General features: G+C 42.8%; 2 protein-coding genes across 5 annotated transcripts in view; one reads left to right on the top strand and one right to left on the bottom strand.

Moving 5' to 3' along the window:
* Positions 1-5008, bottom strand: part of MED14 (mediator complex subunit 14) — an 88154-nt gene extending 83146 nt beyond the window's left edge. Inside the window, 1 exon segment of the mRNA XM_033201704.1 lies at positions 4323-5008. Coding sequence (XP_033057595.1) covers positions 4323-4537 — 215 coding nt within the window. The 5' untranslated portion in view covers positions 4538-5008.
* Positions 4491-27788, top strand: part of MED14OS (MED14 opposite strand) — a 90245-nt gene continuing 66947 nt past the window's right edge. For 3 of the 4 annotated variants that reach the window (XR_004434948.1, XM_033201701.1, XM_033201703.1), the window contains exon 1: positions 4491-4915. Coding sequence is in view for 3 of the 4 variants with exons in the window: in XM_033201701.1 (XP_033057592.1) it covers positions 4574-4915 (342 nt within the window). In the remaining variant the exon portion in view is untranslated. Of the gene's footprint in view, positions 4916-7633; positions 8146-27788 lie in introns of those variants that run through there. The other variant, XM_033201702.1, reaches the window with a different exon arrangement.

Genomic DNA, 27788 nt, shown 5'->3' with positions numbered 1-27788 from the left:
GGAGGTGGACAAGCAGAAGGAAAAAAAACCCAGAAATCTGAGACCAAAAGAAAACCACCTAAGTTACCAAGGTTGTCCTTTTTACCTTCGATAGTTCACACGCAAGCATCACGTTACTGAAATACGTAACTGTTTCCCTAAAGACTTATAAAGTATAGCTAGAACACGGGCTCTACATTAACATATTAATCCTGACAGTTTTTAGGGAAAATATACTATTTAGGAACTTCCATGGTAAGTTTCCAAACTAATTTTATTAATAATTACCACAATCAAAAGTGAAAAAAGTTTTTTAGTATACCTGTGTATCAAGAGCAAAAATAACTTTTCCTATTAAATTTCCCATGATTTACAATTCTTTTTGAACAATATTTTTATTGATGCATTAAAGATGTATGGTTTCACAGTACATATAATTTCATACATTTATATAATTTGTAAAGATCAAATCAGTGTACTTGTGATATCCATCACCTTAAATATTTTTCTTTATGCTGGAAACATCTGAATTATTCTCTTCTAGCTATTTTCTAGCTATTTTGAAGTGTACAACAGATTCTTGCAAACTAGTCACCCTACTGATTTATCAACACTAGTTATTTCTTCTATCAAACCATATATTGATTTATGACAATTCTAAAAATTCATTCATGTATTAAATCAATAAATACTTAGTTAAGCCCTGTGTGCCAGGCATTGTTCTAGGCCCCAGGGAAAGTCACAAACAAATCAAAATCTCTGTCCTTATGGGGTGGGAACAGACAACAAACTAATAATGTTAGGTGGCAATAAATGCTGTAAAGAAAAATAGAGCAGCAAGTAAGAAGGATAGAGTGAAGGGGCAGAGTACTATTTTATAGGTGGTCAGAGAAAATCTTTCTGATAAATTGTATGTAAACAAGGACCTAAAGGACTAATGAGAAAGCAATCCACACAGATTTCTAGGGAAAAAGCAAGGGCTTGAAGATGGCACCGTGCTAGGCACTAACAAGAAACATTAAGAAGGTTTGGAGGCTGGGTGCGATGGCTCACACCTGTAATCCCAGCATTTTGGGAGGCCAAGGAGGTTAGATTACCTGAAGTTGGGAGTTTGAGACCAGCCTGGTCAACATGGTGAAATCCCATCTCTACTAAAAATACAAAAATTAACCAGGTGTGGTGGTGCATACCTGCAATCGCAGCTACTCAGGAGGCTGAGGCACAAGAATCACTGGAACCCGGGAGGCGGAGGCTGCAGCAAGCCGAGATCATACCATTGCACTCCAGCCTGGGCAACACAGTGAGACTCTGTCTCAAAAAAAAAAAAAAGGTTTGGGAGGCAGAGGTGGGAGGATTGCTTAAAGCCCAGGAGTTCAAGATCAGCCTGGGCAACATAGTGAGACTCTTGTCTCTATCAAAAATAAAAAAATTAACTGGGCATGGTGGCACATGCCTGTAGTTCCAGCTATTTGGGAGGCTGAGGCAGGAGAAGCGGTTCAGCCCAGGTCAAGAGGCTGCAGTGAGCATGACTGTGCCACTGCACTCCAGCCTGGGAAACAGAGTGAGACCCTGTCTCAAAAAAGAAACATCAGGAAGGGTAATGTGGTTAGAACAGGATAAGCAAAGAGGAGAGTTTCAGGACATGCAGTTAAAGAGGTAAGGGACAAACCAAAAGTGGTAAAGAGGTTGGAGACAAAAAAAAAAAAGAGGTAAGGAAAAGAGAAGGCACATCATGCACATCATGTAAGGCCTTAAAGGTAAAATGACCAGATGTTCTGGTTTTCTGGTTTGCCCAAGACAGTCCTGGTTTATGCCTCTTGTTCTGACATTATTATCATCAGCCCCATTATGCTCAAAGTGTCCCGGTTTGGACCATAAATTTTATGATCACTATACAGGTGATTATTAACACTTTTTTTTTTTTTTTTTTTGAGAAAGGATCTCACTGTCACCCAGGCTGGAGTGCAGTGGTGTGATCATGCTCACTGCAGCCTCAACCTCCTGGGCTCAAGCGAACCTCCTGGGCCCAAGCAATCCTCCCACCTCCGCCTCCCAAGTAGCTAGAACTACAGACTTGGGCCACCACACCCAGCTAAGTTTTTATTTTTGGTAGAGACAGAGTCTCAAACTCCTGGGCTCAAGTGATACCGCCTCAGCCTCCCAAAGTGCTGGGATTACAGGTATGAGGCACCACACCTGGTAATTATCAAAACTTTTTAATCTCAGTGAGATGGGGAACCATCAAAGGGTTCTGAGCAGAGAAATTTTAAAAGAATCATTCTGGCTATTTTGTGGAGAAGAAACTATAGAAGGGGCAAGGGAACTACAGAGATACCAGTGAGCTAACTACTGCAGTATACAGGTGAAGGATTAGGTGGCTTGGACCAACACTTGATGGAAGTGTTGAGAAATGGTCAGACTCTGAAGACAAAGATAACAGGACTTGCTGATGTATGTAGGATGTGAAGAAAGAGAAGCTAGGAGTTACTCCAAAATTTTTGGCCTGAGCAACAACAGGAAGAATGGAGATACTATTTAGTGAGATAGCAAAGAAGGTTTTGCAGGAGGGAGGACAGTGGAATCAGGAGTTTGGTCCTGGAGTTGCTATGTTGAAACGCCTATCAAGATACTGAAATGGGCCGGGCGCGGTGGCTCAAGCCTGTAATCCCAGCACTTTGGGAGGCCGAGACGGGCGGATCACGAGGTCAGGAGATCGAGACCATCCTGGCTAACACCGTGAAACCCCGTCTCTACTAAAAAAAAAAAATACAAAAAATTAGCCGGGCGAGATGGCGGGCGCCTGTAGTCCCAGCTACTCGGGAGGCTGAGGCAGGAGAATGGCGTAAACCCGGGAGGCGGAGCTTGCAGTGAGCTGAGATCCGGCCACTGCACTCCAGCCTGGGCGACAGAGCGAGACTCCGTCTCAACAAAAAAAAAAAAAAAAAAAAAAAAAGATACTGAAATGTAGGCATCTAGATATAGAGTCTGGAGTTCATCAGAGAGGTCTGTGCTGGAGATACAAATATGGGAATCATCATATAAAGCGTGTGGGACTATAACTACATACTTATTCTACAGCAATAAAACAGATGTTCCTCTCTTCATACACCAACTCCTAAAATAGTAAAAAGACAAAAAACCACAATTCAAGGAATTTCTACAAATCCCCTATGGAAAAGCAAACTACACCACCGACAGCATCAGTTTTCAACATTTTTTCCCCATAGCTCTATATAGAACAGTGACCTTCACATACATTAAACTTTCTCATGGATATTCTTGGATTTTTATGAAATCCAACAATAAATGGTGCAGAGAGGTATGTCATTACAATAGTCCCTAATCCTGACAGCTATTTAAATTTCTCATTAGCCATGGGCAGGCTTCTTTAACTCTACTTTTTTCTGTCCCATTCAAAAAAGTACAGTACATCAAAACTGAGAATGACGTTTTACAGGAGTAAGTGGAGGCTATTCTTTCAGTCATCTGCAAACAAGTATCTGTTATCAATCTCTAAAAACGAATTACTGTGACGCTTTACAGCCTAATATCTGCATACTAATGTATCTCAACTGATAACCCTGATCTGAAGTCTTGCAATAGATAAAAAATAAAATTCTGATTAACTTTTTCTGAACCTGGGTTATAAGATGTACAACTGAGTCCCAAAATGTTACGGTGCCTTTTCTTCACACACTGAAATTCATTAGTATATTCTGATCCTATTCTGAAGGGATTAACAACTTAATCATGCCCCAAGGCATTTCATGGGTAACTAGGTGATTTATAAACCCCCTTCATACTCCAAGAAATAACAGACTACATACAAAAAAATTTTTACTCACACTAACTTAATTAAGACATCAAACACTCAAAAGTTCCAGAAAAAAGTACTTTGAATTCAAATTTGTATTTTATACACAACGCATGTAGCTCCTCCATTAACTTAGAAGCAATAACAGCTTACATTTAAAACGTATCGTCAAGAGGCTGTAATACAAATTTCCCGTCTATGGAGTTTTTTCTGAAAGCTCGAATATTATGTATTCCAGCCAAGAAATCAAGAGAGTTCTGTTGGGAACTCGGACAAAAATTTCATACAATTTTCAGTGGAAGTGTAACAACACGCAAAATTAACAAGTCTCGGTTGCATCGTTGCCAGGAAGACCCCAGATACAAAGCTTCTTCTCCACCTCCGCTGAACCCCAGGAGTTCAAAAATTCTAGACTAAGCAGTCCAGCGGAGAACACAGCAGCCTCTCGGGGAGAGGGAGGTGCAAACGTCTCAGCCGGTTGGGCGGGAAGGGGGGGCTGGGGAACAGGCAGGGGTTTCGGGGCACTTACAGGTCCGTCAACACCATAAGCTCCGAGTAGGCCCGGTGCAGCAGAAATTCAATGAGGGTGCTCAGCCGGTAGCCCGGGCTGGCCGCAGCTGCAGCGGCCGCCGCCACGGCGGCTCCCGGGGGAGGAGGGGCTGGGGCTGACGGGGGTCCGCCGCTGCCCCCGCCGCCGCCTCCGGGCGGGACCAGCTGGTGGTTCTCCAGCTGCACTGGGGCCATGGCGGCGCAGGACCGGGCTTGGCGCAACGGCACACGATGCGGTCCTCGAGCCTCCCGGGCGCTCGGTCACCGCGCCGAAAGGGGAGCGGGCACAGTCGCCACCGCCTACCGCCGGGCCGCCTCAGAACAGGAAGCCGTGCGCCGACCGCGGAAGCCCGCCCCCATGTAGCGAGAAGTCCGCCGACCCCAGGGACGGGAGCGAGGGGCGGGGGAAGGCGGGGATGGGGGGGAAGCAGGGCGGCCCCGCAGAGGGGGAGCTGCGCCTCCGCAAACGCTCAGAAGCAGCTTCGCCAGACAGCCGCAACGTACATGTTGACTGCCCGAGGCGGAAGTCGATCGGCAGAGCGGAAGGGGCACCTGCAGAGGACCTTCAGACAGGTCTGTGTCTGATCGCTCAGCTGTCTAGCGCAGCAGCGCTGGGGGGCGCGTGGGAGTGAGGCGGTACCTGTGCGCGCGCGGGAGAGCGGAAAAGGGAGCCGCGCGCCGCCGGAAACCAGGGTGAGGGCTGAGTCGGAGTCGTCAGCGGGAACGTCAGCAGCTGCCCCGCCCTTACCCTTGTCGCTCTCCCTCCCGCCTCCGCCCCCTGGCGTTGTAAAGGCGACAATTTGCCCAGAGAAATCCACCATCGCTCCGTAAGTGGGGCACAAACACAGCCGAGGGAGGCCTCCTCTAAATGTTCGTGAATTCTGGTTCTGGAATCGCGAAGAAATGGTAGCGGCCGCGCGCTTGTGCTTCTCAGGCCTTTGCTCCTCCCATACACGTCCACGGCGCGTTACGTGGGAGAACGTTTTCGCCGTTTCTTTTTTTCTTTTTTCAAACTGTGGGAAAAGGTGCTAGAATATATGATTGCGGGTAGAGACAGGGCCGCTGGCAGAATAACTCAACTTTAATAGAGTCGGGTGTATGCTGAGGGCGTCACCGTCCCCCAAATCCTGTCAGTCCCACACAAAAACGGCCCTTAAATCTCCTGCCACGGGCTCTCGTATAGTTTTTGTCCTTGCTCTCGCAGTCACCGCTCTATCCTGAAGGGCTTTTCAGTTCATCCATGCCTACCACCGTCCCCCTATCAAAGTCCACGTTTAATTTTTTGCACCTGCTTTAAAACAGCGATTCTCAGCCTTGGCTGCACTTTGAAATTATCTGAGTTTTGTTTGTTTGTTTGTTTGTTTAAATACTTAGGTCTATGGGTTCCACCCCTATAGATTCAGATTTAATTGGTCTGGCGTGAGGTCTGGGCTTGGGGATTTTTTGAACTTTCCCAAGGAGATTCTAATATGCAGCTAACGTAGAGATTCACCATTAGAAGCATTCGTTGCTGCGACCCCTTTCAAACATCTTTTTGCAGTTTCATCTTCTCTTAGGTGTAAGGGATGTTCATGATGTTCCCTAAGGTTAGAATACTCACTGTCATCACTTGAATAATTCTTTATCATTGTTGAAAGCGGCTCATTTGCTTCTGAAGGTGTAACCTCACTTGTTCCCTCCCTTTGTGGTCCTAAAGCACATTGGAAAAGAATATCATTGTGCTGGTTATTAAAATGCATTGGGATTATTTATACCCCCTACAGACACTTGCTGGAAGGCAGCTACCTCATTTTTAAATGTTATTTTTGTTTTTAATGGTTGGTAGTATATACTTATGGCATACAATGTGATGTTTTGAAACATGTAACCATTGTGGAATGAGCAAATCAGGCTATTAACGTATCTATCAATGATATACATACTTACTTCTTTTGGTGAGAACATTTAAAATCCACTTTTAGCAATTTAGGAAGATACAAAAGGTTATTGTTAATTGTAGTCACATTGCTGTGCAATAGATCACCAGAACTTATTCCTCCTGTCTAACTGAAACTTTGTACCCTTTGACTAACATTACCCCTTTCCCCATCCGCTGCCCTACCCAGCCTCTGGTGGTAACCACCATTCTACTCTCTACTTGTCTACTTCTTCTTTTTTTTGGGGGGGGGGGCGGGACGGAGTCTTGCTCTGTCGCCCAAGCTGGAGTGCAGTGGCGCGATCTTGGCTCACTGCAACCTGGCCTCCCGGGTTCAAGCGATTCGCCCGCCTCAGCCTCCTGAGTAGCTGGGATTACAGGCGCGTGCCACCACGCCCAGCGAAGTTTTTTTTTGTATTTTTAGTAGAGATGGCCATGTTGGCCAGGCTGGTCTCAAACTCCTGGCCTCAGGTGATCCACTCACGTTGGCCTCCCAAAGTGCTGGGATTACAGGCGTGAGCCACTATGCCCGGCCTGGATTTCATTCTTTTTTAAGGCTGAATAGTATTCTGTTGTGTATTTATACCACTTTTTTTTTTTTTTTTTTTTTTTGAGACGGAGTCTCGCTCTGTTGCCCGGGCTGGAGTGCAGTGGCCGGATCTCAGCTCACTGCAAGCTCCGCTTCCCGGGTTCACGCCATTCTCCTGCCTCAGCCTCCCAAGTAGCTGGGACTACAGGCGCCAGCCACCTCGCCCGGCTAGTTTTTTGTATTTTTTAGTAGAGACGGGGTTTCACCGTGTTAGCCAGGATGATCTCGAACTCCTGACCTCGTGATCCGCCCGTCTCGGCCTCCCAAAGTGCTGGATTACAGGCTTGAGCCACCGCGCCCGGCTATACCACATTTTTTAATTCATTCATTGGTTGATGGACACTTTGATGCCGCATCTTAGCTATTATGAATAATGGTGCAGTGAACATGGGAGTACAGACATCTCTTCAACATGCTGATTTCAGTTCCTTTGGATATATACCCAGAAGTGAGATTGCTGCATCCTGTAGTAATTCTATTTTTAGTTTCTTAAGGAACCTCCATACTGTTTTCCAAAATGGGTGTACTACGAATTTACATTCACATCAAATAGTGTACAAGGGTTCCCTTTTCTCCACACCTTCACCAACACTTGTTATCTTTCATCTTTTTGATTATAGACATTCTAACAAAATTTGTTTGCTCCCTACACAAATTAATTGTGTAGTTTTAATTTGCATGGAGAGGCAGGCAAAGGCTACTCTGCTAATGGCTTTAGAGGCCACAGTAAGAAGTTTGGGTTTTGTTCTAAATGCAAAGCCATTACAGTGTTCTCATTTTTTTCTAGGTTGGTCAGACCATGCCCATGGTTCCTCCTCGACTTCACTATGAATGCCGCATCTGTTGAATGAATGCAGTTTCTGCTGTTGCTTTCCATTTTGGATAGAAGTGATTGCAAATCTTATCAAAATAATAAAAAAAAAATACTTTTCAATTCCTTTTCAACCCTTTTGAGTCTGAGGGGCAGCTGTACATTAAATGAAACCATATGTATCATAATTTCATTTTTCCATCAAAAGGGCTTTAAAGGAAATTCCCCTTTTTCTCTATGTTTTGCCATCTTTTTTGTTCCTTTTGTTAAAATCAGATTAATCTCATGAAACATCTGAAGCATTTCAGTCAATTTAAGAGCTGAGAAAATATCATGCTGCTAGTTCTGAAACGATCTGAAGTGTGAATCATGTGATCACCAAATAGAGGAACAACTGAAAAATGTGAATAAAAGAAGTATGTACCTATACTATAGTGTCAAATATTTTACTGTAAGCTTTAAAATGATAAATTGGAAACTTTCCAAAAGTGCTTTGAATATGGGTCATTTCTTTAGTAACTCAGCCAAACATGCTAACATTTTCTTTCCTTCCCCATTAATTTATTCTACTAGCCCTTCCTGTGTTTGCCAAGTGGCTATATTACTGAAATCAGCCCAATTGTCCCATAGAACCGATGTTTACAGTCTTTTAAAATAAACATAGATATTGACCCTTCCAGTTTTAAAGCTTGAAACTTATATTTGTCTTAACTGAGTTCCTTTCTCAGGAAAATAACCCTCACGCCTCCCAGATAGTTTCAAGAAACCGAAACCAGGTCACCATGTCTAGACAATAAGAAGCCAGGTCCCTGATCCTTCATGATTTCCTTACCTCTCCCTAATTCCTGTTTACCCACATGTAGTTACATTCCTTTCCCACTATATAAACCCCCAATTTTAGTCAGTCAGAGAGATGGAATGATTACTTCCCTGACAATAGTCATTGTCTCAGTGATTGGCTTTCTGTGCAGGGAGCAATGGGACCTAGACCAAACCCCTGGCATTTTGGTAATACTATCTGGTTGGGAGGTGGGATATCACTGCACTCAGGAGCTTTCATTTACTTTACCTCTCTGGTCTCCAATAATTCAAGCACAGTAAGTTTCATAGTCCTATTGCTGAATTTTCACCCTATTTTTCTTTAGAACATCATTTTTGATACATAATAATTTTCTTTTTTTTTTTTTTTTTTTTTTGAGGCGGAGTCTCGCTCTGTCGCCCGGACTGGAGTGCAGTGCCGGATCTCAGCTCACTGCAAGCTCCGCCTCCCGGGTTTACGCCATTCTCCTGCCTCAGCCTCCCGTAGCTGGGACTACAGGCGCCCGCCACCTCGCCCGGCTAGTTTTTTGTATTTTTAGTAGAGACGGGGTTTCACCGTGTTAGCCAGGATGGTCTCGATCTCCTGACCTCGTGATCCGCCCGTCTCGGCCTCCCAAAGTGCTGGGATTACAGGCTTGATACTTTTCTATTTTTAAGATGTCTGTTCAACTCACAGAAATTCTTTTTTTTTTTTTTTTTTTTTTTTTTTTGAGACGGAGTCTTGCTCTGTCGCCCAGGCTGGAGTGCAGTGGCCGGATCTCAGCTCACTGCAAGCTCCGCCTCCCGGTTTACGCCATTCTCCTGCCTCAGCCTCCGGAGTAGCTGGGACTACAGGCGCCCGCCACCTCGCCCGGCTAGTTTTTTTTTGTATTTTTAGTAGAGACGGGGTTTCACCGTGTTAGCCAGGATGGTCTCGATCTCCTGACCTTGTGATCCGCCCGTCTCGGCCTCCCAAAGTGCTGGGATTACAGGCTTGAGCCACCGCGCCCGGCCAGAAATTTCAATAAACTCCCCATCTCCTGCCGCTTATTCCCTTACTACGCTGTAACTTCACTGGTTACATAGTACATGCCATTCCCTCCCACTGAAGATATCTTGCATTATGTTGCAGATACTTGAAATATTGTTTCCTGGCTGGCTTTTCATCCTTCAAGAATCAGTTTTAATGATAAAATCCTCAGAGAGACCTTCCTTACTATATTACATTAGGCATGTACAAGGAACTTCATTGCAGCTTTATTTGTAGAAGCAAGAAAATATGAACGATCTTAACTGTCTCTCAGTAGGAGAATAGATAAGTAAACTACTATATTTTTGCCCAGGCATGGTGGCTCACACCTGTAATCCCAGCACTTTGGGAGGCTGAGGCCAGCGAATTGCTTGAGGCCAGGAGTTCCAGACCAGCCTGGCCAACATGATGAAAACTCTGTCTCTACTAAAAATACAAAAAAAAAAAAAAAAACAAAAATTAGCTGAGCGTGGTGGTGCAAACCTGTAATCCCAGCTGCTTGGGAGACTGAGGCACGAGAATTGCTTGAACCCGGGAGGCGCAGGTTGCAGTGAGCCAAGATCCACCACTGCACTCCAGCCTGAGTGACAGAGCAGGACTCTGTCTCAAAAATAAAATAAATAAATAACTATATTTTTACGTAACTGTTCAAATGTATTACAGCTACGTAAACCAACATGGATACATCTTTTTTTTTTTTTTTTGAGACAGAGTCTCGCTCTATCGCCCAGGCTGGAGTGCAGTGGCCGGATCTCAGCTCACTGCAAGCTCTGCCTCCCGGGTTTACGCCATTCTCCTGCCTCAGCCTCCCGAGTAGCTGGGACTACAGGCGCCCGCCACCTCGCCCGGCTAGTTTTTTGTATTTTTTAGTAGAGACAGGGTTTCACGGTGTTAGCCAGGATGGTCTCGATCTCCTGACCTCGTGATCCACCCGTCTCAGCCTCCCAAAGTGCTGGGATTACAGGCTTGAGCCACCATGCCCGGCCCAACATGGATACATCTTAAAAACAATACTGAATGAAAAAAAGCAAACTTTTTGATACCATTTGTGTCCATTTTAAAAGCACACAAAAGCCGGACACGGTAGCTCATGCCTGTAATCCCAGCACTTTGGGAGGCCAAAGCGGGCAGATCACCTGAGCCCAGGAGTTCGAGACCAGCCTGGTCAACACGACAAGACTCTGTCTCTACAAAAAAATACAAGAAATTGGCTAGGGATGATGGCATGCACCTGTAGTCCCAACTACTCGGGAGGCTGAGGTGGGAGGATTGCTGGGCCCTGGAAGTCAGAGGTTGCAGTGAGCTGAGATCACACCACTGCATGCCAGCCTGGGCAATAGAGCGAGACCTTATCTCAAAAAAAAAAAAAAAGAAAGAAAAAGAAAAACACACAAAATAATACTCTATAATTCAGTATATTGTAGTAAAAGTAAAAAATATAAATGTGGATGATATATACCACCTGCAGGATAGTAGTTACTTCTAGGGAGGGCTAAAGGATAAGATGATGCTTTGTTGGTTACTACCTATTTTATCTTATGGATTTCTGGAAGAAAAACATAAAGGAAATGTGACAATATTAATATCTATTAAATCAAGGGATAGAGATCTGATTGTTAATATATTCTGTACTTTTCAATATTTTTAAATATTTCATAATTTTAAAACATTTAAATTAAAGTGTTTCTATTAGTATAATTTACACTAGCTGCCGTTACAAACTCCAAAATCGTGGTAACTTAACAGAATAAGAGTTTATTTCTGGTGCTCACGAATCTCAATAAAGATGTACCTGATGGGGACTGTCCTCTAAGTAGTAACTCAGAGACCCAAGCTCCTTCCATTTTGGGAAGCCATCACTGTATGAGATTTTTTTTTATGTCCACCCATGTTCCATTAGCCAGAATTAGTCATACAGCCCATTTAAAGGCTAGGTACCTGGAAAATATGGTCTTCTTGTGTGCTTAGGGAAGAAATGAAATAGTATGATGAACAGATAGCGCTGTTTTTACCACAATATTAAAGTAGTGTCCTCTTTTATTTCCCTTTAGGGCACAGCCCCTGAAGTCAGATTGCTTAGATTCAAATCCTAGCTCTACCACACACTATCTGAACACTCTCCAGCAGGTTACTTTACTTTGCATGATCTCAGTTTCTTCATCTGTAATAATACTGCTTACCCCAAAGGATGATTGTGAAGAATGAATGAGTTGACATTTGCAAAGGGCTTAAAACAGTAAGTGATCTTCATCCTTTGATGATCAAACAGTGAGTGATCATCATCATTTAGGATCAATAAGTCTTGTATTTGCTTATTCACCTAATAACCTATGAGCTTTCTTCTCCTGTCCTCATGTGGCTATCTTTCTGATCTCCCCACCTACCATAGTGCCTAGCTACCTGGCTTTAATGAACGAATGGGATGAATATATTTTTGCACCAACCTAATATTTCTTCATTTATATGCTATAGTTCTATTTGTATTACATTTACTTCTGTAGGATTAAGATTGACTTACAGGCTGGGCATGGTGGCTCACGTCTGTAATCCCAGCACTTTGGGAGGCCAAGGCAGGCAGATCAGGAGGTCAGGAGTTCGAGACCAGCCTGGCCAACATGGAGAAACCCTGTCTCTACTAAAAAAAAATAAAAAATACAAAATTAGCCAGATTACAGCTGGTACCTGTAATCCCAGCTACTTGGAAGGCTGAGGCAGGAGAATTGATTGAACTCAGGAGGCAGAGGTTGTAGTGAGCCGAAATTGTGCCATTGCACCCCAGCCTGGGCGACAAGAGCAAGACTCTGTCTAAAAAAAAAAAAAAAGAACCAACCAACCAAACGTTGACTTACATATATTTATGTGAAATAAAGTGTCAGGATTTTTTGGGGGGAAGGAGGGGGACAGGGTCTCACTCTGTTTCCCAGGCTGGAGTGCAGTGACACAATCACAGCTCACTGTAACCTCTATCTTCTGGGCTCAAGGGATCTTCCTGCCTCAGCGGAGACTACAGGCACACATTACTGCACCCAGCTGATTTTTAATTTTTTTTGTAAAAAGGAGGTCTTGCTATATTGCCCCAGCTGATCTCGAACACCTGGCCTCAAACTGGCCTTAAGGGATCCTGCCTTGGCCTCCCAAAGTGTTAGAATTACACATGTGAGCCTCCATGCCTGGCCTCAGGAATTTTTTAAAAAATGCTTCAGAAGGCCAGATGCGGTGGCTCACACCTGTAATCCCAGCACTTTGGGAGGCCAATGCGGGCGGATCACAAGGTCAGGAGATGGAGACCATCCTGGCTAACACGGTGAAACCCCATCTCTACTAAACATACAAAAAAAATAGCCGGGCATGGTGGCGGGTGCCTGTAGTCTCAGCTACGCGGGAGGCTGAGGCAGGAGAATGGTGTGAACCCGGGAGGTGGAGCTTGCAGTAAGCCGAGATTGCGCCACTGCACTCCAGCCTGGGCAACAGTGCAGACTCCGTCTCAAAAAAAAAAAAAAAAAAAAAAAAAAAAACTTCAGAAAAAAATGTTGGGGAGTTAGATGAAATAAGACTAGCTGAATGTTGACAGTTGTTAAAGCTGATGATGAATACATGGGCGTTCATTATAGTCTTGTTTTCTGTGTTTCAGAATATACATAATAAACAGTTAAAAAAAAAAAAAAGACTGGAAATGGCTAGTCAACTAAAGGCTCAGATCTTTTCTCTTTCCTAATGAGCAGCCTTTAATATATATGTATTCATTTTCAGATTTAAAAAATTCTAATATACAGAGTGTCTAACATAAAAAAGAAAACTACATGGAAACTTCAATTATAATTGCCTATAAAAGAGATAAAAGTGTCAAATATTTTAACAGTTTTGGTTTCAGGCCTTGGAAAGAATGTTTCTGAGGAACTCTTAAAAAAACGTATACAGGCCGGGCGCGGTGGCTCAAGCCTATAATCCCAGCACTTTGGGAGGCCGAGACGGGCGGATCACGAGGTCAGGAGATCGAGACCATCCTGGCTAACACAGTGAAACCCCGTCTCTACTAAAAACTACAAAAAAAAACTAGCCAGGCGAGGTGGCGGGCACCTGTAGTCCCAGCTACTCGGGAGGCTGAGGCAGGAGAATGGCGTAAACCCGGGAGGCGGAGCTTGCAGTGAGCTGAGATCCGGCCACTGCACTCCAGCCTAGGCGACAGAGCGAGACTCCGTCTCAAAAAAAATAAATAAATAAAATAAAATAAAAGTATACAATTTTATAATCTTAAAATTTTCTAGCTATGCTAAAATTCAGTATCTTTTAAATAAATGATTTATAATGGGTGAACAAAAGAAAAAGAAAAAGAAGGGCATTACTAGCAATAGAAAGGAGAAGGAGGGAAGGAGTCCATTTAGAATTATTATATTCTTCATTAAGAGATAGAAATCTTGGGCCGGGCGCGGTGGCTCAAGCCTGTAATCCCAGCACTTTGGGAGGCCGAGACGGGCGGATCACGAGGTCAGGAGATCGAGACCATCCTGGCTAACACGGTGAAACCCCGTCTCTACTAAAAAATACAAAAAACTAGCCGGGCGTGGTGGCGGGCGCCTGTAGTCCCAGCTACTCGGGAGGCTGAGGCAGGAGAATGGCGTAAACCCAGGAGGCGGAGCTTGCAGTGAGCTGAGATCCGGCCACTGCACTCCAGCCCGGGCAACAGAGCGAGACTCCGTCTCAAAAAAAAAAAAAAAAAAAAGAGAGATAGAAATCTTGTCTTGCCTTGTTCTGTTTGTTGGAGAAGAGCCCCCCACCTCTGGAAGGGGCAAGGAGTAAACCTGCCGTCCATAGCTGCTCAAAATAAACAATGAAATCAGAGTAAGACACCATGGCAAACAGCAGGGGCATGAGCATGGTAGCTCTGGTTCCAATGCCTCCAAGTCTCACAGAATGTTGTGATGAGCATGGAGACTATATGCACAGTGAGTTGTGCCATAGCTAATGGAACCCAGGGCTGAGGGCTCCATGCCTTAATTCTTACTATCAGATTGAATCAAAGTTGCCTTGGTGCACATATGAGGAAGGAACTGAGGTGTCAGACACAGCCAAATAGTCATGTTATTGTGAGGGTGTCAGGTATGGCTAAACAGTGCTGCTATTATGAGAGTGTCATGTACAGTGAAATAGTTCAAATCCTGCCATACCTACGTGAGTGTTCTGTTTTTATAGCATGAGGATGGGGATGGTAAACCCAGCAGCAGCGTTGTGTTGCCAATTGCAGCTGCCGCCTGACTCGGGTGGACCAAGTGATTGTTTTGCCATGCTGCAGTGCTACATCTAGGGGACAAAGAAAGCATTAAATGTTTTCCCCGTTCCCACACCTCCTGGGGACTAAGGTATGCCTTCCCCAGGTCCCAGGTTTATTGCTCTTTCCATATAGTCCATTTGTTTTAAATCAGTAGCCACTATTTCTCTTTTCTCCCAGCCATCCACCACCTCTACCCAGATGGATGAAGGCTCATGGGAACTGGGCACAATGGGTAGAACTTGCAACAGCCCATGACGTCCTCTAACATTGCCCAAGTAGGCCACTGTAGGGGTACTCTAGGGCCCATGAATTTCACCAACTGTTATCCTCATGGCCTGCACTATTCTATATCCAACAACTGAAACCGAGTCACAGCAGAAGCAAAAGGTTGCAGTCACTTTCTTCCTGTTGCCTAACCTTAGGATGAAACCAGTCAGGCTTACCAGGCACTAAGGGCTGGCGGAAAAAAAAATAGGGGTGGCTGAAGATTGTCAGGATTCTGTCACAGATACATAGCACCAGTCTCCCATTCCTCCTACCCCTTCCATCCTGGCCTTCCCTAGGCAATGGGAAATTTTAAATATAATTGATCAGAAAACTCATTCAGTCATGTGCATATTCTAGGAATATCTAGTGTAGGTAAATTGTAACACATGTCTATGAGAAAGAAAAAATTTAATATTTATTTCACTTAAAAATATAGAGACAAGTAAGTTTAAATAATAGCCTTTGTTACTATAGTTACATCCAGTGAGGAGCGAAGGGGGAAGAGCCCCTCATAACCAACAGATCTTGTGAAAACTCACTCACTATCACGAGAACAGCATGGGGGAAACTGTTCCCACGATGCAATCACCCCCAACTGGGTTCCTCCTTGGACATGTGGGGATTATGGAGATTACAATTCGAGATGAGATTTGAGTGGGGACACAGAGCCAAACTGTATTATTCTGTCCCCAGCCCCTCCCAAATGTCATGTCCTTTTCACATTTCAAAACCAATCATGCCTTCCTAACAGTCCCCCAAAGTCTTCACTCATTTCAGCATTAGCACAAAAGTCCAAGTCTCATTTGAGACAAGGCAAATCCTTTCTGCCTATGAACCTGTAAAATAAAAAACAAATTAGTTACTTCCAAGATACAGTAGGGGTACAAGCATTGAGTAAATGTTCCCATTCCAAACGGGAGAAATTGACCAAAACAAAGGGGCCACGGGCCCCATGCAAATCTGAAACCCAGTGGGGCAGTCATTCAATCTTAAAACTCCAAAATGATCTCCTTTGACTCCATGTCTTACATCTGGAGCATGCTGATACAAGGAGTGGGCTCCCACAGCCTTGGGCGGCAGCTCCTGCGCAGGCTGGCATTGAGTGTCTGAGGCTTTTCCAGGTTCATGGTGCAAGCTTTTGGTGGATCTACCATCCTGGGGGCTGGAGAACAGCAGCCCTCTTCTGATAGCTAGGTTCTGTAGACCCTTCAGATTGGGGGATAGGATCTATAGTCTTAGTTTAATTTTGGACACACTTGTTTCCTAAAAGTATACTACAAAGTCTGATTATAAAATATTCTGTTAGTATTTGTCTGGGTTACAGTGTTCATATGTGTGATCTTCAGAGTCTTAAATGCTATTATTCAGTCATTGTCACATAAATTGACTCAAAAGTTCATCTTACAGTGAAAGAAACATGAAGGATTGATTTTAATCCAACTATCCAAATAGACTTCCTATCAACGGAACTCAGACAGTGGTGCACATCTGGATTTCACAAAATAATGTCCTATGGTCCGAATTTTATAGCCCTTGGCCAAAAGAAAGGACTAAGAAAGTACAACCTAGCTCAGAGTGAAGAAGTGTTACAGAAATCTGTCCAGCCATTCATTAGACTGGAATAATACACAGATAAAGTCAGCTGCACAGTTCAGTATCAGGGGATGGTTAGGCCTTAGTGTGGCACACTTAGCAAGACTGTGCAACGATCTTTGAGACCTATGGTGGACTACCTCACCTGTAAACCAGTGGAAAGATTTGTACAGAATTCACTTTTACTTCCAAAAAAATTAGCCCATTATTTCTAATGATTTTTGAAGAAGATAGAATTGAGCCAAAGGGAAGGAAACTTCAAATTCTAAGATAAAAGTAAAGCTTAGAGAGAAAACAATGCTCCTGAAGAAAATATGGATTATAATTTTAGTTTTACTTTGATATTTATGAAACATGCCAAAATTGCTTCCTCTGGATGTTATCAAAAGGCATAAATAAAATGTGAAAACATTTAGGTCTGCATTAAAAAAAAAAAATAAGAGGAAAGTGATTAGAGCCCTCCAAACCAGAGATAATAGGCTAAAATTTGAAAGAAAATATAAAATCAGTATATTTTAGACAATTAGAAACCTAAAAGAAGAATTGAAAGGCTAAGAAAAGAGCAAGACATCATGATAAAAAGAAAAGACAGACTAGGGAAAAATAACCATTGAAATGTAAAGATTAGAAAATTCGGAGTTGCTTCTGAAAAGCAATTTAGTGAATAGTTAGAAAGCAGATTAGACAGCTAAAAAGAGAAGAAATAAACTCTACAATAGATTTAAGGAAATTTTTCAGAATGTTGTGACACAGAGTTACCCAAAGACTGAAAATATTAAACAAGTTAAAAAGACCTAGAAGATAATGTGTAAGGTTCAGAGCAGTGTTTATAGAATGCTATCTTGGCGTAAGAGAAAGGAAAATAATAATATGTATTCATATGTTATTATATTCCCATAACAAATTCAGAGGATACACAAGTAGTACATCTGTTTGAATGTGGTTGTGGTGAGGGAAATAGTAGATTTGGGCAAGGGTGGGAATGAGACTTGTATTACTGTATACATTTTATATTGGTTTAATTCACAAACCATGTCTTAGCCCTCTGAGAAGCAGAAGCCAACATGGGATTGGATATGCAAGGATTGATTGGAGAAATCCTCTGAGGGTAAAAGGGGAGGGAGGGATCCCCAGGAGGTGGGAAGAGCCTTCAGGCCACTCTGCAGGTCTGACACCAATGAAAGGAGCGTTAGATAAGCAAGTCTAAGACTGCAGCGAGATTCTAAGAAAGGTTCCGCCAGGTTGATGAGGCATCCTGAAGCCAAAGTAGCCTGTCAGAGGAGTCACATGTCTTACAGGAATGGGTCTACCTTATTATCCCTGCCATGCGGAATCATTGACTGAAAGCAGCCTGTGTGAAGTGTGGTCTCCATGCTAACGGGCGGTAGATTTGTAGTGCAGCAGCTGAGGCCATCTGTCAATTATGCTTCCTGTAGCAAGAGATCTGAGTGGCATATTTTCATAGCGGCCACACCATGGGACTACATTTTGTATTCAAAGAAGGGCAAAATAAAGACATTTTCAGACAAAGATTAAAGGAGCTTATCATTCACAGACTGTCACCCTGAGAACCTCTAAAGGATTCACTTTAGAAAGAACTATTTTGAATCCTGAAGGATAGTGTAGGATGCAAGAAGCAATGGTGAGCAAATAAATTGGTAAACCTGTGGGAAAGAAGTTAATAAATATGCAGATAAATCTAAACAGACATTGACTATTAAAAAAAACTAAGAAAATGGAAAAAAGCAAGAAAAATCGCAGTAATGATTAAATTGAGTATATTAAAACAAGATGGAATTAAAATATTAGCAATAACATGAAAAATTGGAAGGAGAAATTGGAGGTAGAGTATTTCAAGGTCCATGCCTTAGTCAGGGGGACAGTAAAGATATAGACTAACTTTTTTTTTTTTTGGTTTTTTTTTTTTTTGAGTCAAGTTCTCACTGTGTCACCCAGGCTGGAATGCAGTGGCACTATCACGGCTCACTGCAGTCTCAGCCTCCTGGGCTCAAATGATCCTCCTGCCTCAGCCTTTCAAGTAGCTGGGACTACAGGCACGCACCAGCACATGCCACTAATTTTTTTGTATTTTTTGCAGAGACGAGGGTCTCACTATGTTGCCCAGGCTGGTCTCTCAAATTCCTGGGCTCAAGCAATCCTCTGGCCCCAGCCTCCCAAAGTGCTGGGATACAGATGTGAGCCACTGAGCCTGGCCAATATAGATTAACTTTAGATTTCAAACCAAGTATGCCAAATTTAAGAGAACTACTACAAGAGTACAAATGGATTATATGACTTCCAAGCCAGAAGAGGACCAAGAAGGGAAAAAATGAAGCATGGTGAATCCAATAGTTGGCATAAAATGAGGAGGAAAAATAAAGCAAAAGAATGGGAAATAGAAAGCATAAATTAAGAAAAAAATAAATACCAATATGTCAGTAATCACTATAACTATGGATTATTTTCTTTGCACTAGGGATATCCCCCTTGTAAAGAGACCAAATAAATTGCAGGTCAGTCCTTTAACTCTTTCCTTCTTGCAAATGTGTGTATGTGCATGCATGTGCATGTGTATACACATGTGTACATTTACACACATATTTGTTTCCACATCTGTCTCTCTCTCTCTCTCTCTCACTCTCTCTCTCTCTATATATATATATGCCATGAGTTCATACTGATACCTCATATTTCAATCCAACACCACAGGTTCATTCTAGTCTTCCCCGTTTCCTTATTTGTAACTTCCTTTTCTGACAGTGAACAATCTGGCTCAATATATTTATTTGCTCAATCCTAGAATACATAGAAAGTCATTCAGAATAGATAATCTATACCATTGTGAAAAACTGGCCTTCTGGGTTTGGAGGACAGTGGCAATACTGCCTCATTCTGAATCTCCCTACTCACCCCTCTCTCCACAAATAAACCTCATAAAATAAAGCAACATATGACTGATATAATTTGGCTGTGTCCACACCCAAATCTCATCTTGAATTGTAGCTCCCACAATTCCCATGTGTCGTGGGAGGGACCTGGTGGGAGGTAATTGAATCATGGGGGTGGGTCTTTCTTGTTCTGTTCTCATGATAGTGAATAAGTCTCAGGAGATCTGATGGTTTTATAAGGGGGAGTTTCCCTGCACAAGTTCTCTCTCATCTGCTGCCATGTAAGATGTGCCTTTCGGCCGGGCGCGGTGGCTCAAGCCTGTAATCCCAGCACTTTGGGAGGCCGAGATGGGCGGATCACGAGGTCAGGAGATCGAGACCATCCTGGCTAACACGGTGAAACCCCGTCTCTACTAAAATACACGAAAAACTAGCCGGGCGAGGTGGCGGGTGCCTGTAGTCCCAGCTACTTGGGAGGCTGAGGCAGGAGAATGGCGTAAACCCGGGAAGCGGAGCTTGCAGTGAGCTGAGATCCGGCCACTGCACTCCAGCCTGGGCGACAGAGCGAGACTCTGTCTCAAAAAAAAAAAAAAAAAAAGATGTGCCTTTCACCTTCCACCATGATTGTGAGGCCTCCCCAGCCACGTGGAACTCTTGAGTCCATTAAACCTCTTTTTCTTTATAATTACCAAGTCTCAGGTATGTCTTTATCAGCATCGTGAAAATGGACTAATACAGTGACTTATGCCTTCGTCAGTATTTTTAAAAGAGAATATTCTGATGTTCAAATTACTTGTAAGTAAAGAAATAACCAAATTCTAATAGAGCTCCTGCCATCTGTCTTCTACTGCAAGCCTATGGGTGCAGAGTGCAGAGGAGAAGAGGCATAAGGAAATACCACGAAAAAATAAAGCGGGGCATAGAGGACTTGGATAAGGCACAGACAAAATAACCCTAGAAAGAGAAAGCCAGATAAGATAAATGCCAAAATATAGAATATAGGTCAGGATATGGTAAGTTCATGGTAGTTTGTTATGCAACAATAGAAAACGAATATGGATTTTAGTATCTGAAAGTGTGGTGCTGCTATAAGAAATATTTAAAAATGTGGAAGTGTCTTTGGAACCAAGTTTGAAGAGGATTTTGTGGAGCATGACAACAGCCTAAGTTGCCTTGAACAGAATGTTAGTAGAAATATGGACTGTGGGAAGGCTGCTGGTGAGGCCTCAAAAGGAAGTGAGGCTCATGTTATTAATCTGGAGGAAGTGAGATCCTTGTTATATATTGGCAGCAAGCTTAGCAAAACTGAAACTTGTGTCCTGTAGTTATTTGGAAGGTAGAATTTGAAAGCAATTAACTCGCATATTTAGCTGAAAAGATTTCCAAGTAAAGTGGGTTATTGTTTTTGCTTGGTTTTTTTTTTTGTTGTTGTTGTTGTTTTGTTTTGTTTTGTTTCTTTTTTTGTTTGTTTGTTTTTTTTTTTTTAGAGACAGGGTCTCCCCTGTTGCCCAGGCAGTAGTGCGGTGGTGCAATTATGGCTCACTGCAGCCTTAAACTCCTGGGCTGAAATGATCCTCCTGCCTCAGCCTCTCAAGTAACCGGGACTACAGGCACGTGCCACAACACCTGGCTAATTTATTTTTATTTTTATAGAGATGGGGTCTCGCTGGATTGGTCAAGTAAAGTGTTTAAGGTGCCATCTAGTTTCTTCTTGCTGATTTTAGTAAAACCCAAGAAGAGAGAGACAAATTGAGGAAAGGACTGGTAAACACAAAGGAATTGGGTAATTCTCAGCATATCAAGATTGACAAAGACACTAAAATTAAGAGACAAAAGGTTAGAGTATTTGATCACAAGAGGTTTACGCTGTGCCTCACAGATCTCATTCAAATCAGTGGCTTCTAGGAAGCTTAAGGGTGTCCCTGAGCCATCTCAGCAGCAGCCAAAGCTGGAGAAGGAATGATCTCTACCAGATTTGTGGACATGGCTTCTGTTCAATGTAGTGAATTCCCATGACATCCACTCAAAGCAGACAAGGTTCTTGAGAAATTTATATCAGCAGAAATACTGCCAGCTTGGACTGAAAGTGACAGAGTTTGAAGTGAAAGGAAGCTGTCAAACTCCCAGAATTCCTCTGGCAGAAAGGAGGTTGACAAAACTACTCAGCTGTAAACACATTCTACCTTTCATGAGAAAAGGATGGCTCAGAGAGAGGAACTGAAAGCCCAGGGGGCACAGGCGAGAGCCAGAGGGCAGAACTGAAAGGCACGTGGGAATATTTCCAAGTCTTGAAACCCAAGGGAGTTTCCCAGCTTTTAAAACTGCTTTGGACTGGCGATCTTTTTTACCTTCCATTTTCCTCCCTTTTGAACTGGAATGTCTGTGACTCTTATCCTATGCCTGTTCCATCATCATGTTTGGTGATAGAAAACTTGTTTCTACAGTTTCATAGGTCCACAGATGGAGGGAAATTGTGCCAGGCATCTCACCCACACCTAATCTAAGTGATTTGATGATGAGATATTGGATTTTTGAATTGATGAGATTTAGATGAGAGTTTCAACTTTGAGTTTAAGCTGTAATGGGATTGATACCCTTGGGAAATTTGGGAGAAGGTGAATGTATTTTGCATTTAGGAGACACATGAATCATGAATCACTGGGGGCCAGAGGGCAGACCGTGGTAAGCAGAATTGTTCTTTTTTATTTTTTTATTTTTCTTTTGAGACAGGGTCTTGCTGGGTCACCTAGACTGGAGTGCAGTGGTGTGATCATAGCTCACTGCAACCTCGAGCTCCTGGGTTCAAGTGATCCTCCCTCCTCAGCCTTCTGAGTAATTGGGACTGCAGGCATGCATCAATACACCTGGCTAATTTAAATAAAAAAAAAAATTGTAGAAACAGGGGTCTCCCTATGTTGACCAGACTGGTCTCGAACTCCTGGCCTCAAGTGATCCTCTTGCTTCAGCTTCTCATAGTATTGGGATTACAGGCGTGAGCCGCTTTGCCTGACCTTGATGTTTGATACATGTTTACATTGTGGAACGATTAAATCAAGCAAATTAACAAATTCACCACCTCAAATACTTAAACATCTCCCCTTTCCATGTCTACCCCTCTACTCCTCTGGGAATTGCCATTGTACTCTCTACTTGTATGAATTTGACTTTTTAAAGTTTCACATGTAAGTGAGATGGTGTGGTATTTGCCTTTCTGTGCCTGGCTTATTTCACTTAACATAATGTCCTCCATGTTCATCCATGTTGTCACATGTGACAGAATTTTATTCTTTTTAAAGGCTGCATAGTATTCCATTGTGTATACAGACCACATTTTTAAAAATCCATTCATCCATTGATGGACACTTACCTTGCTTTCAAATCTTACCCTCTGTGAATAATGCTGCAATGAACATGGGAGTACAGATATCACTTTGACATATTGATTTTAATTCCTTTGGATTCCTTTTAATTCCAGCAGTGGGACTGCTGGATCATATGGTAGTTCTATTTATTGTGGGGCTTTTTGAGGAAATTCATAATATTTTCATAATTGCTATATTAATTTATATTTCCACCAACAGTGTACAGCATTCCCTTTTCTCTACACCCTTGTTAACACTTGTTATCTTTTGTTTTTCTGATAGTAATTCTATTATCACCTATTCTATTCTATTATAGATTTCATTATATTCTATCATATCACCTCACATTTGGGTGTAACATGATATTTCCATTGTGCTTTTAATTAACATTTCCCTGAGGATTAGGGATGGTAAGTATTTTTCATATATCTGTTGAACATTTGTATATCTATTTTTGAGAATGTCAAGTCATTGGTCTGTTTTTTAACTAGTTTTTTCTTTTTCTCTTGCTATTGAGTTGTTTGAGTTCATTATTTTGGATATTAGTTTCTTGTCAGATGTATGGTTTGCAAATATTTTCTCCCAATCCTTGAGTTGTCTCTTCATTCTATTAATGGTTTCCTTTGCTGTGCAGAAGCTTTTTAATTTGATGCAATCCCATTTGTTTATTTTTGCTTTTGTTGCCTTTGCTTTTGGGGCTATTGTGGAGCATTTCCCCCATGTTGTGGAGCATTTTCCCCCATGTTTTCTTCCAGTAGTTTTACAGTTTCAAGCTTTATGTTTAAGTCTTTAATCCATTTTGAGTTGATTTTTGTACATGGTATAAGAGTCCAAGTTCATTTTGCATGTGGATGTCCAGTTTTCCCAGCACCCTTTATTGAAGAGATTGTCCTTTCTCAAAGGTGTTCTTGGCACCTTTGTCAAAAATCAATTGATTGTAAGTGCTTGGGGTTATTTTTGGGCTCTATTCTGTTCTGTTGGTCAATGCATCTTTTTTAATGCCAGTACCATGCTGTTTTGATTACTACAGCTTTGTAATAGATTTTGAAGCCAGGTAGTATGATGTCTTCAGCTTTTGTTTCTGAGCTTTGGGCTCCAGTTCTTTTGCTCAAGATTGCTTTGGCTATGCAGGGTCTTTTGTGGTTCCATACAAATTTTAAGATATTTTCTAGTTCTGTGACAAATGGCATTGGAATTTTGATAGAGATTTCATTGAACCTGTAGATTGCTTTGGGAAGTATGGAAATTTTTTAACAATATTAATTCTTCCAATACATGAACATGGGATACTTTTTCATTTATTTGTATCTTTTCTATTTCTTTCATCAATGTTTTATAGTCTTTAGTGCACAGACCTTTCACCTCCTTGGTTAAATTTATTCCTAAATATTCAATTTTTTGATGTTATTGTGGATAGGACTGTTTTCTTAATTTCTTTTTCATATAGTTCATGTTTAGTGTTAGGAAAGGCTACTGATTTTTGCATGTTGATTTTGTATACTGCAACTTTACTGAATTCATTTATTAGTTCTAACAGTTTTGGCAAGAGTTTTTTGGGTTTTCTATATGTAAGATTATGTTGTCTGCAAACAGGGGCAATTTAACTTCTTCCTTTCCAATCTGGCTGTCTTTTATTTCTTTCTCTTGCCTCATCGCTCAAGCTAGGATTTCCAGTACTATGTTGAATAGAAGTGGTGAGAGTGGACATCCTTGTCTTGTTCCTGATCTTAGAGGAAAAACTTTCAACTTTTCACTGTTGAGTATGTTAGTTGTGGGCTTTTCATATATAGCCTTTATTGTGTTTAGGTATGTTCCTTCTATGCCTAATTTGTTGAGAGTTTTTATCATGAAAGGATGTTGAATTTTCTCAAATGTTTTTCTTTCTGCATCTATTGAGATGATTGTATAGTTTTTGCCCTTCATTCTGTTATTATGGTTTATCACATTCATTGATTTGCAAATTTTTATTTTATTATTATTATATTATTATTTTGAGACGGAGTCTCGCTCTGTCACCCAGGCTGGAGTGCAGTGGCCGATCTCAGCTCACTGCAAGCTCCGCCTCCCGGGTTTATGCCATTCTCCTGCCTCAGCCTCCCGAGTAGCTGGGACTACAGGTGCCCGCCACCTCGCCCGACTAGTTTTTTGTATTTTTTGGTAGAGACGGGGTTTCACCGGGTTAGCCAGGATGGTCTCGATCTCCTGACCTCGTGATCCGCCCGTCTCGGCCTCCCAAAGTGCTGGGATTACAGGCTTGAGCCACCACGCCCGGCCTGATTTGCAAATGTTGAACCATCCTTGAATCCCAGGGACAAATCTCATTTGATCACGGTGAATTATCCTTTTATATGCTGTTGAATTTGGTTTGCTAGTATTTCGTTTAGGATTTTTGCATCTATGTTTATCAGGGATATTGGCCTGGAATTTTCTTTTTTGGTGGTGCTATTGCCTGGCTTTGGCATCAAGGTAATGCTGGCCTCATAGAATCAGTTTAGAAGTATTTCCTCTTCTTCATTTTTTTGGGAAAAAGTGTGAGGAGGATTTGTAGTAGTTATTTAAATATTTGGTAGAATTCCACTGTGAGGCCATCTGGTCCTGGGCTTTTCTTTGATGGGAGATGTCTTATTATTGAGTCAATCTCATTACTCATTATTGGTTTGTTCATATTTTCTGTTTCTTCTTGATTCAGTCTTGTTAGGTTTTATGTTTCTAGGAATTTATCCATTTCTTCTAGGTTAACCAAATTTTTGGCATATAATTGCCCACAGCAGTCTCTTATGGTCTTTTGTATTTCTGTGACATCAGTAGTATCTCCTCTCTTATTTCTGATTGTCTTTATTTGAGTCTTCTCTCTTTTGTGCTTAGTTGTTCTGGCTAAAAGTTTGTCAATTTTGTTTACATTTTCAAAGAACCAACTTTTAGTTTTGTTGATGTTTTCTATCATCTTTTTAGCCCCTATTTCATGTATTTCTGCTCTGATCTTTATTCTTTCTTTCCTTCTACTGATTTTGGGCTTAGTTTGTTCTTCTTTTCTAGTTCCTTGAGGCATAAGGTTAGGCTGTTTATTTGAGATTTCTTTTTTAATTATTTTTTTTGATGTAGGCATTTGTTGTTATAACTTCCTTTGGTGATGTCTGTGTAGCCTTGCATTTGAAGGAACAAACCCCTCTTTCAGTCTTTACAGATAAATTTTGGCAAGTTAAAGTGTTCTCCTGTTAGGTATTGTATCAGTCCATTCTCACATTGCTATAAAGAAATATCTGAGACTGGGTAATTTATAAAGAAAAGAGGTATAGTTGGCTCACGGTTCTGCAGGCTGTACAGGAAGCATAGTGGCTTCTGCTTCTGGGGAGGCCTCAGGAAGCTTCCAATCATGGCAGAAGGCAAAGGGGGTATGAGGTGTCTCACATGGTGGGAGCAAGGAGCAATAGAGAGAAGGGGGAGGTGCTGTACACTTTCAACAACCAGATCTCAGGAGAACTCTATCATGACCATGAGGATGGCACAAAGGGGGATATGCTAAACCATTCATGAGAAATCCACACCCATAATCCAACCACCTCCCACCAGACCCCACCTCCAACACTGGGGATTACAATTTGACATGAGATTTGGTGGGGGTACAAATCCAAACCATATCAGGTATCTGGATTGATGAGATTGCCTCCAGGATCCCAGTTGAGTAGGGTTGAATCTAGATCATGTTGCCGGTGCCGAGTCTGCAGTGGAGACCAAAGTTAGTGGGCATGAGTCCTATATGGTCTGCTAGTGGACTGGAGTATTTCCAGCATCTTGGTCTGTGGGGCTGGTGCTAGGATGAGGATCCACTTCAGGATTCACAGATGGCAGGCCCATTACCAGGTGCACTGATGGGTATGGCTTCCTCCATGATTCTGAGAGAGTTGCTGCTGGATCACTGGATGAGCCCCTAGGCTGGCCATATTGCTCTGGTCCATGGCTGAGAGGGGCTAGAACAGAGACACAGGATTGTTTCAGGGTCCGCAGCTGAGACTGAGATCTTCAGTCCTGTCTCCAGGGTCGGGGTGGGTGTGTCTCCCGGTGGGCTTCTGGGTGAGCAGGCCTGCTATCAGGCTGCAATTGAGAAGGGTTGGAGTCTATTTATAGGGCTGTTTCAAGATCCACAATGAGACCGAGGTCAAAGAGTCAGCCTTCAGGGACACTGCCAGACATGCCTCCCTCCAGGACCAAGATCCAGGGACTCAGAAGGGCATGTCTCCTGGCGGGATCCCAGCTGGGCAGAACTGCTCCCAGACCACAGCTGGGAGGGGCTGAAACTGAGCTTCAGTGCTATTTCAGAAACTGCTGTGTGACTGATATTGGCAAGCCCAACCTGGGTGGCACCATCAGGCAAGACTCCCAACAGTTCCCTATGTGAGAAGGATTGCTCCAGGACTGCAACTGAGAGGGGCTGGAACTGAGATTCAGGGCTCCTTTAAGAACCACTAGGAGACAGAGGTTGGCAAGTCTGTCCCAGTGAATCTCCCAGTAGTTTCCTGCATAGGGAGAATAGCTCTGGACTAAAGCTGAGACAGAGCCTCTTCAGGGTCTATTATGGAATGTAGGCTGGCAAGCCTGTCCTGGTGACATAGACAGGCATGTCTCACAGCAGTTCTCTGTGCTTTTGGGTTTGTTCCCAGACTGGGCTGGAGTCAAGCTTCCGGGCCCCTTCAGGATCTGCTGTGGGAAGGAAGCTGGCAAGCCTGTCACAGTGGCTCAGACAGACTAGTCTCCCAGCAGTTCTCTGCGTGGGTGGGAATACTCCTGGGCTGTGGCAGAGAGGAGCTGGAACTGAGACAGGGCCCCTTCAGGATCTACTGTGGGATGGAGGCCAGCAAGCCTGTCCCAGTGCACATATGGGCAAATTTCCCTCTGGGTCCTTGTGCAAGTAGTACTAATCTGGGAC

This window comes from Trachypithecus francoisi, unplaced genomic scaffold (assembly GCF_009764315.1).
Source record: "Trachypithecus francoisi isolate TF-2019V2 unplaced genomic scaffold, Tfra_2.0 Lachesis_group6, whole genome shotgun sequence".
In the NCBI taxonomy this organism is placed as follows: Eukaryota; Metazoa; Chordata; class Mammalia; order Primates; family Cercopithecidae; genus Trachypithecus; species Trachypithecus francoisi.
This window is presented reverse-complemented; position numbering and strand designations above follow the sequence as displayed.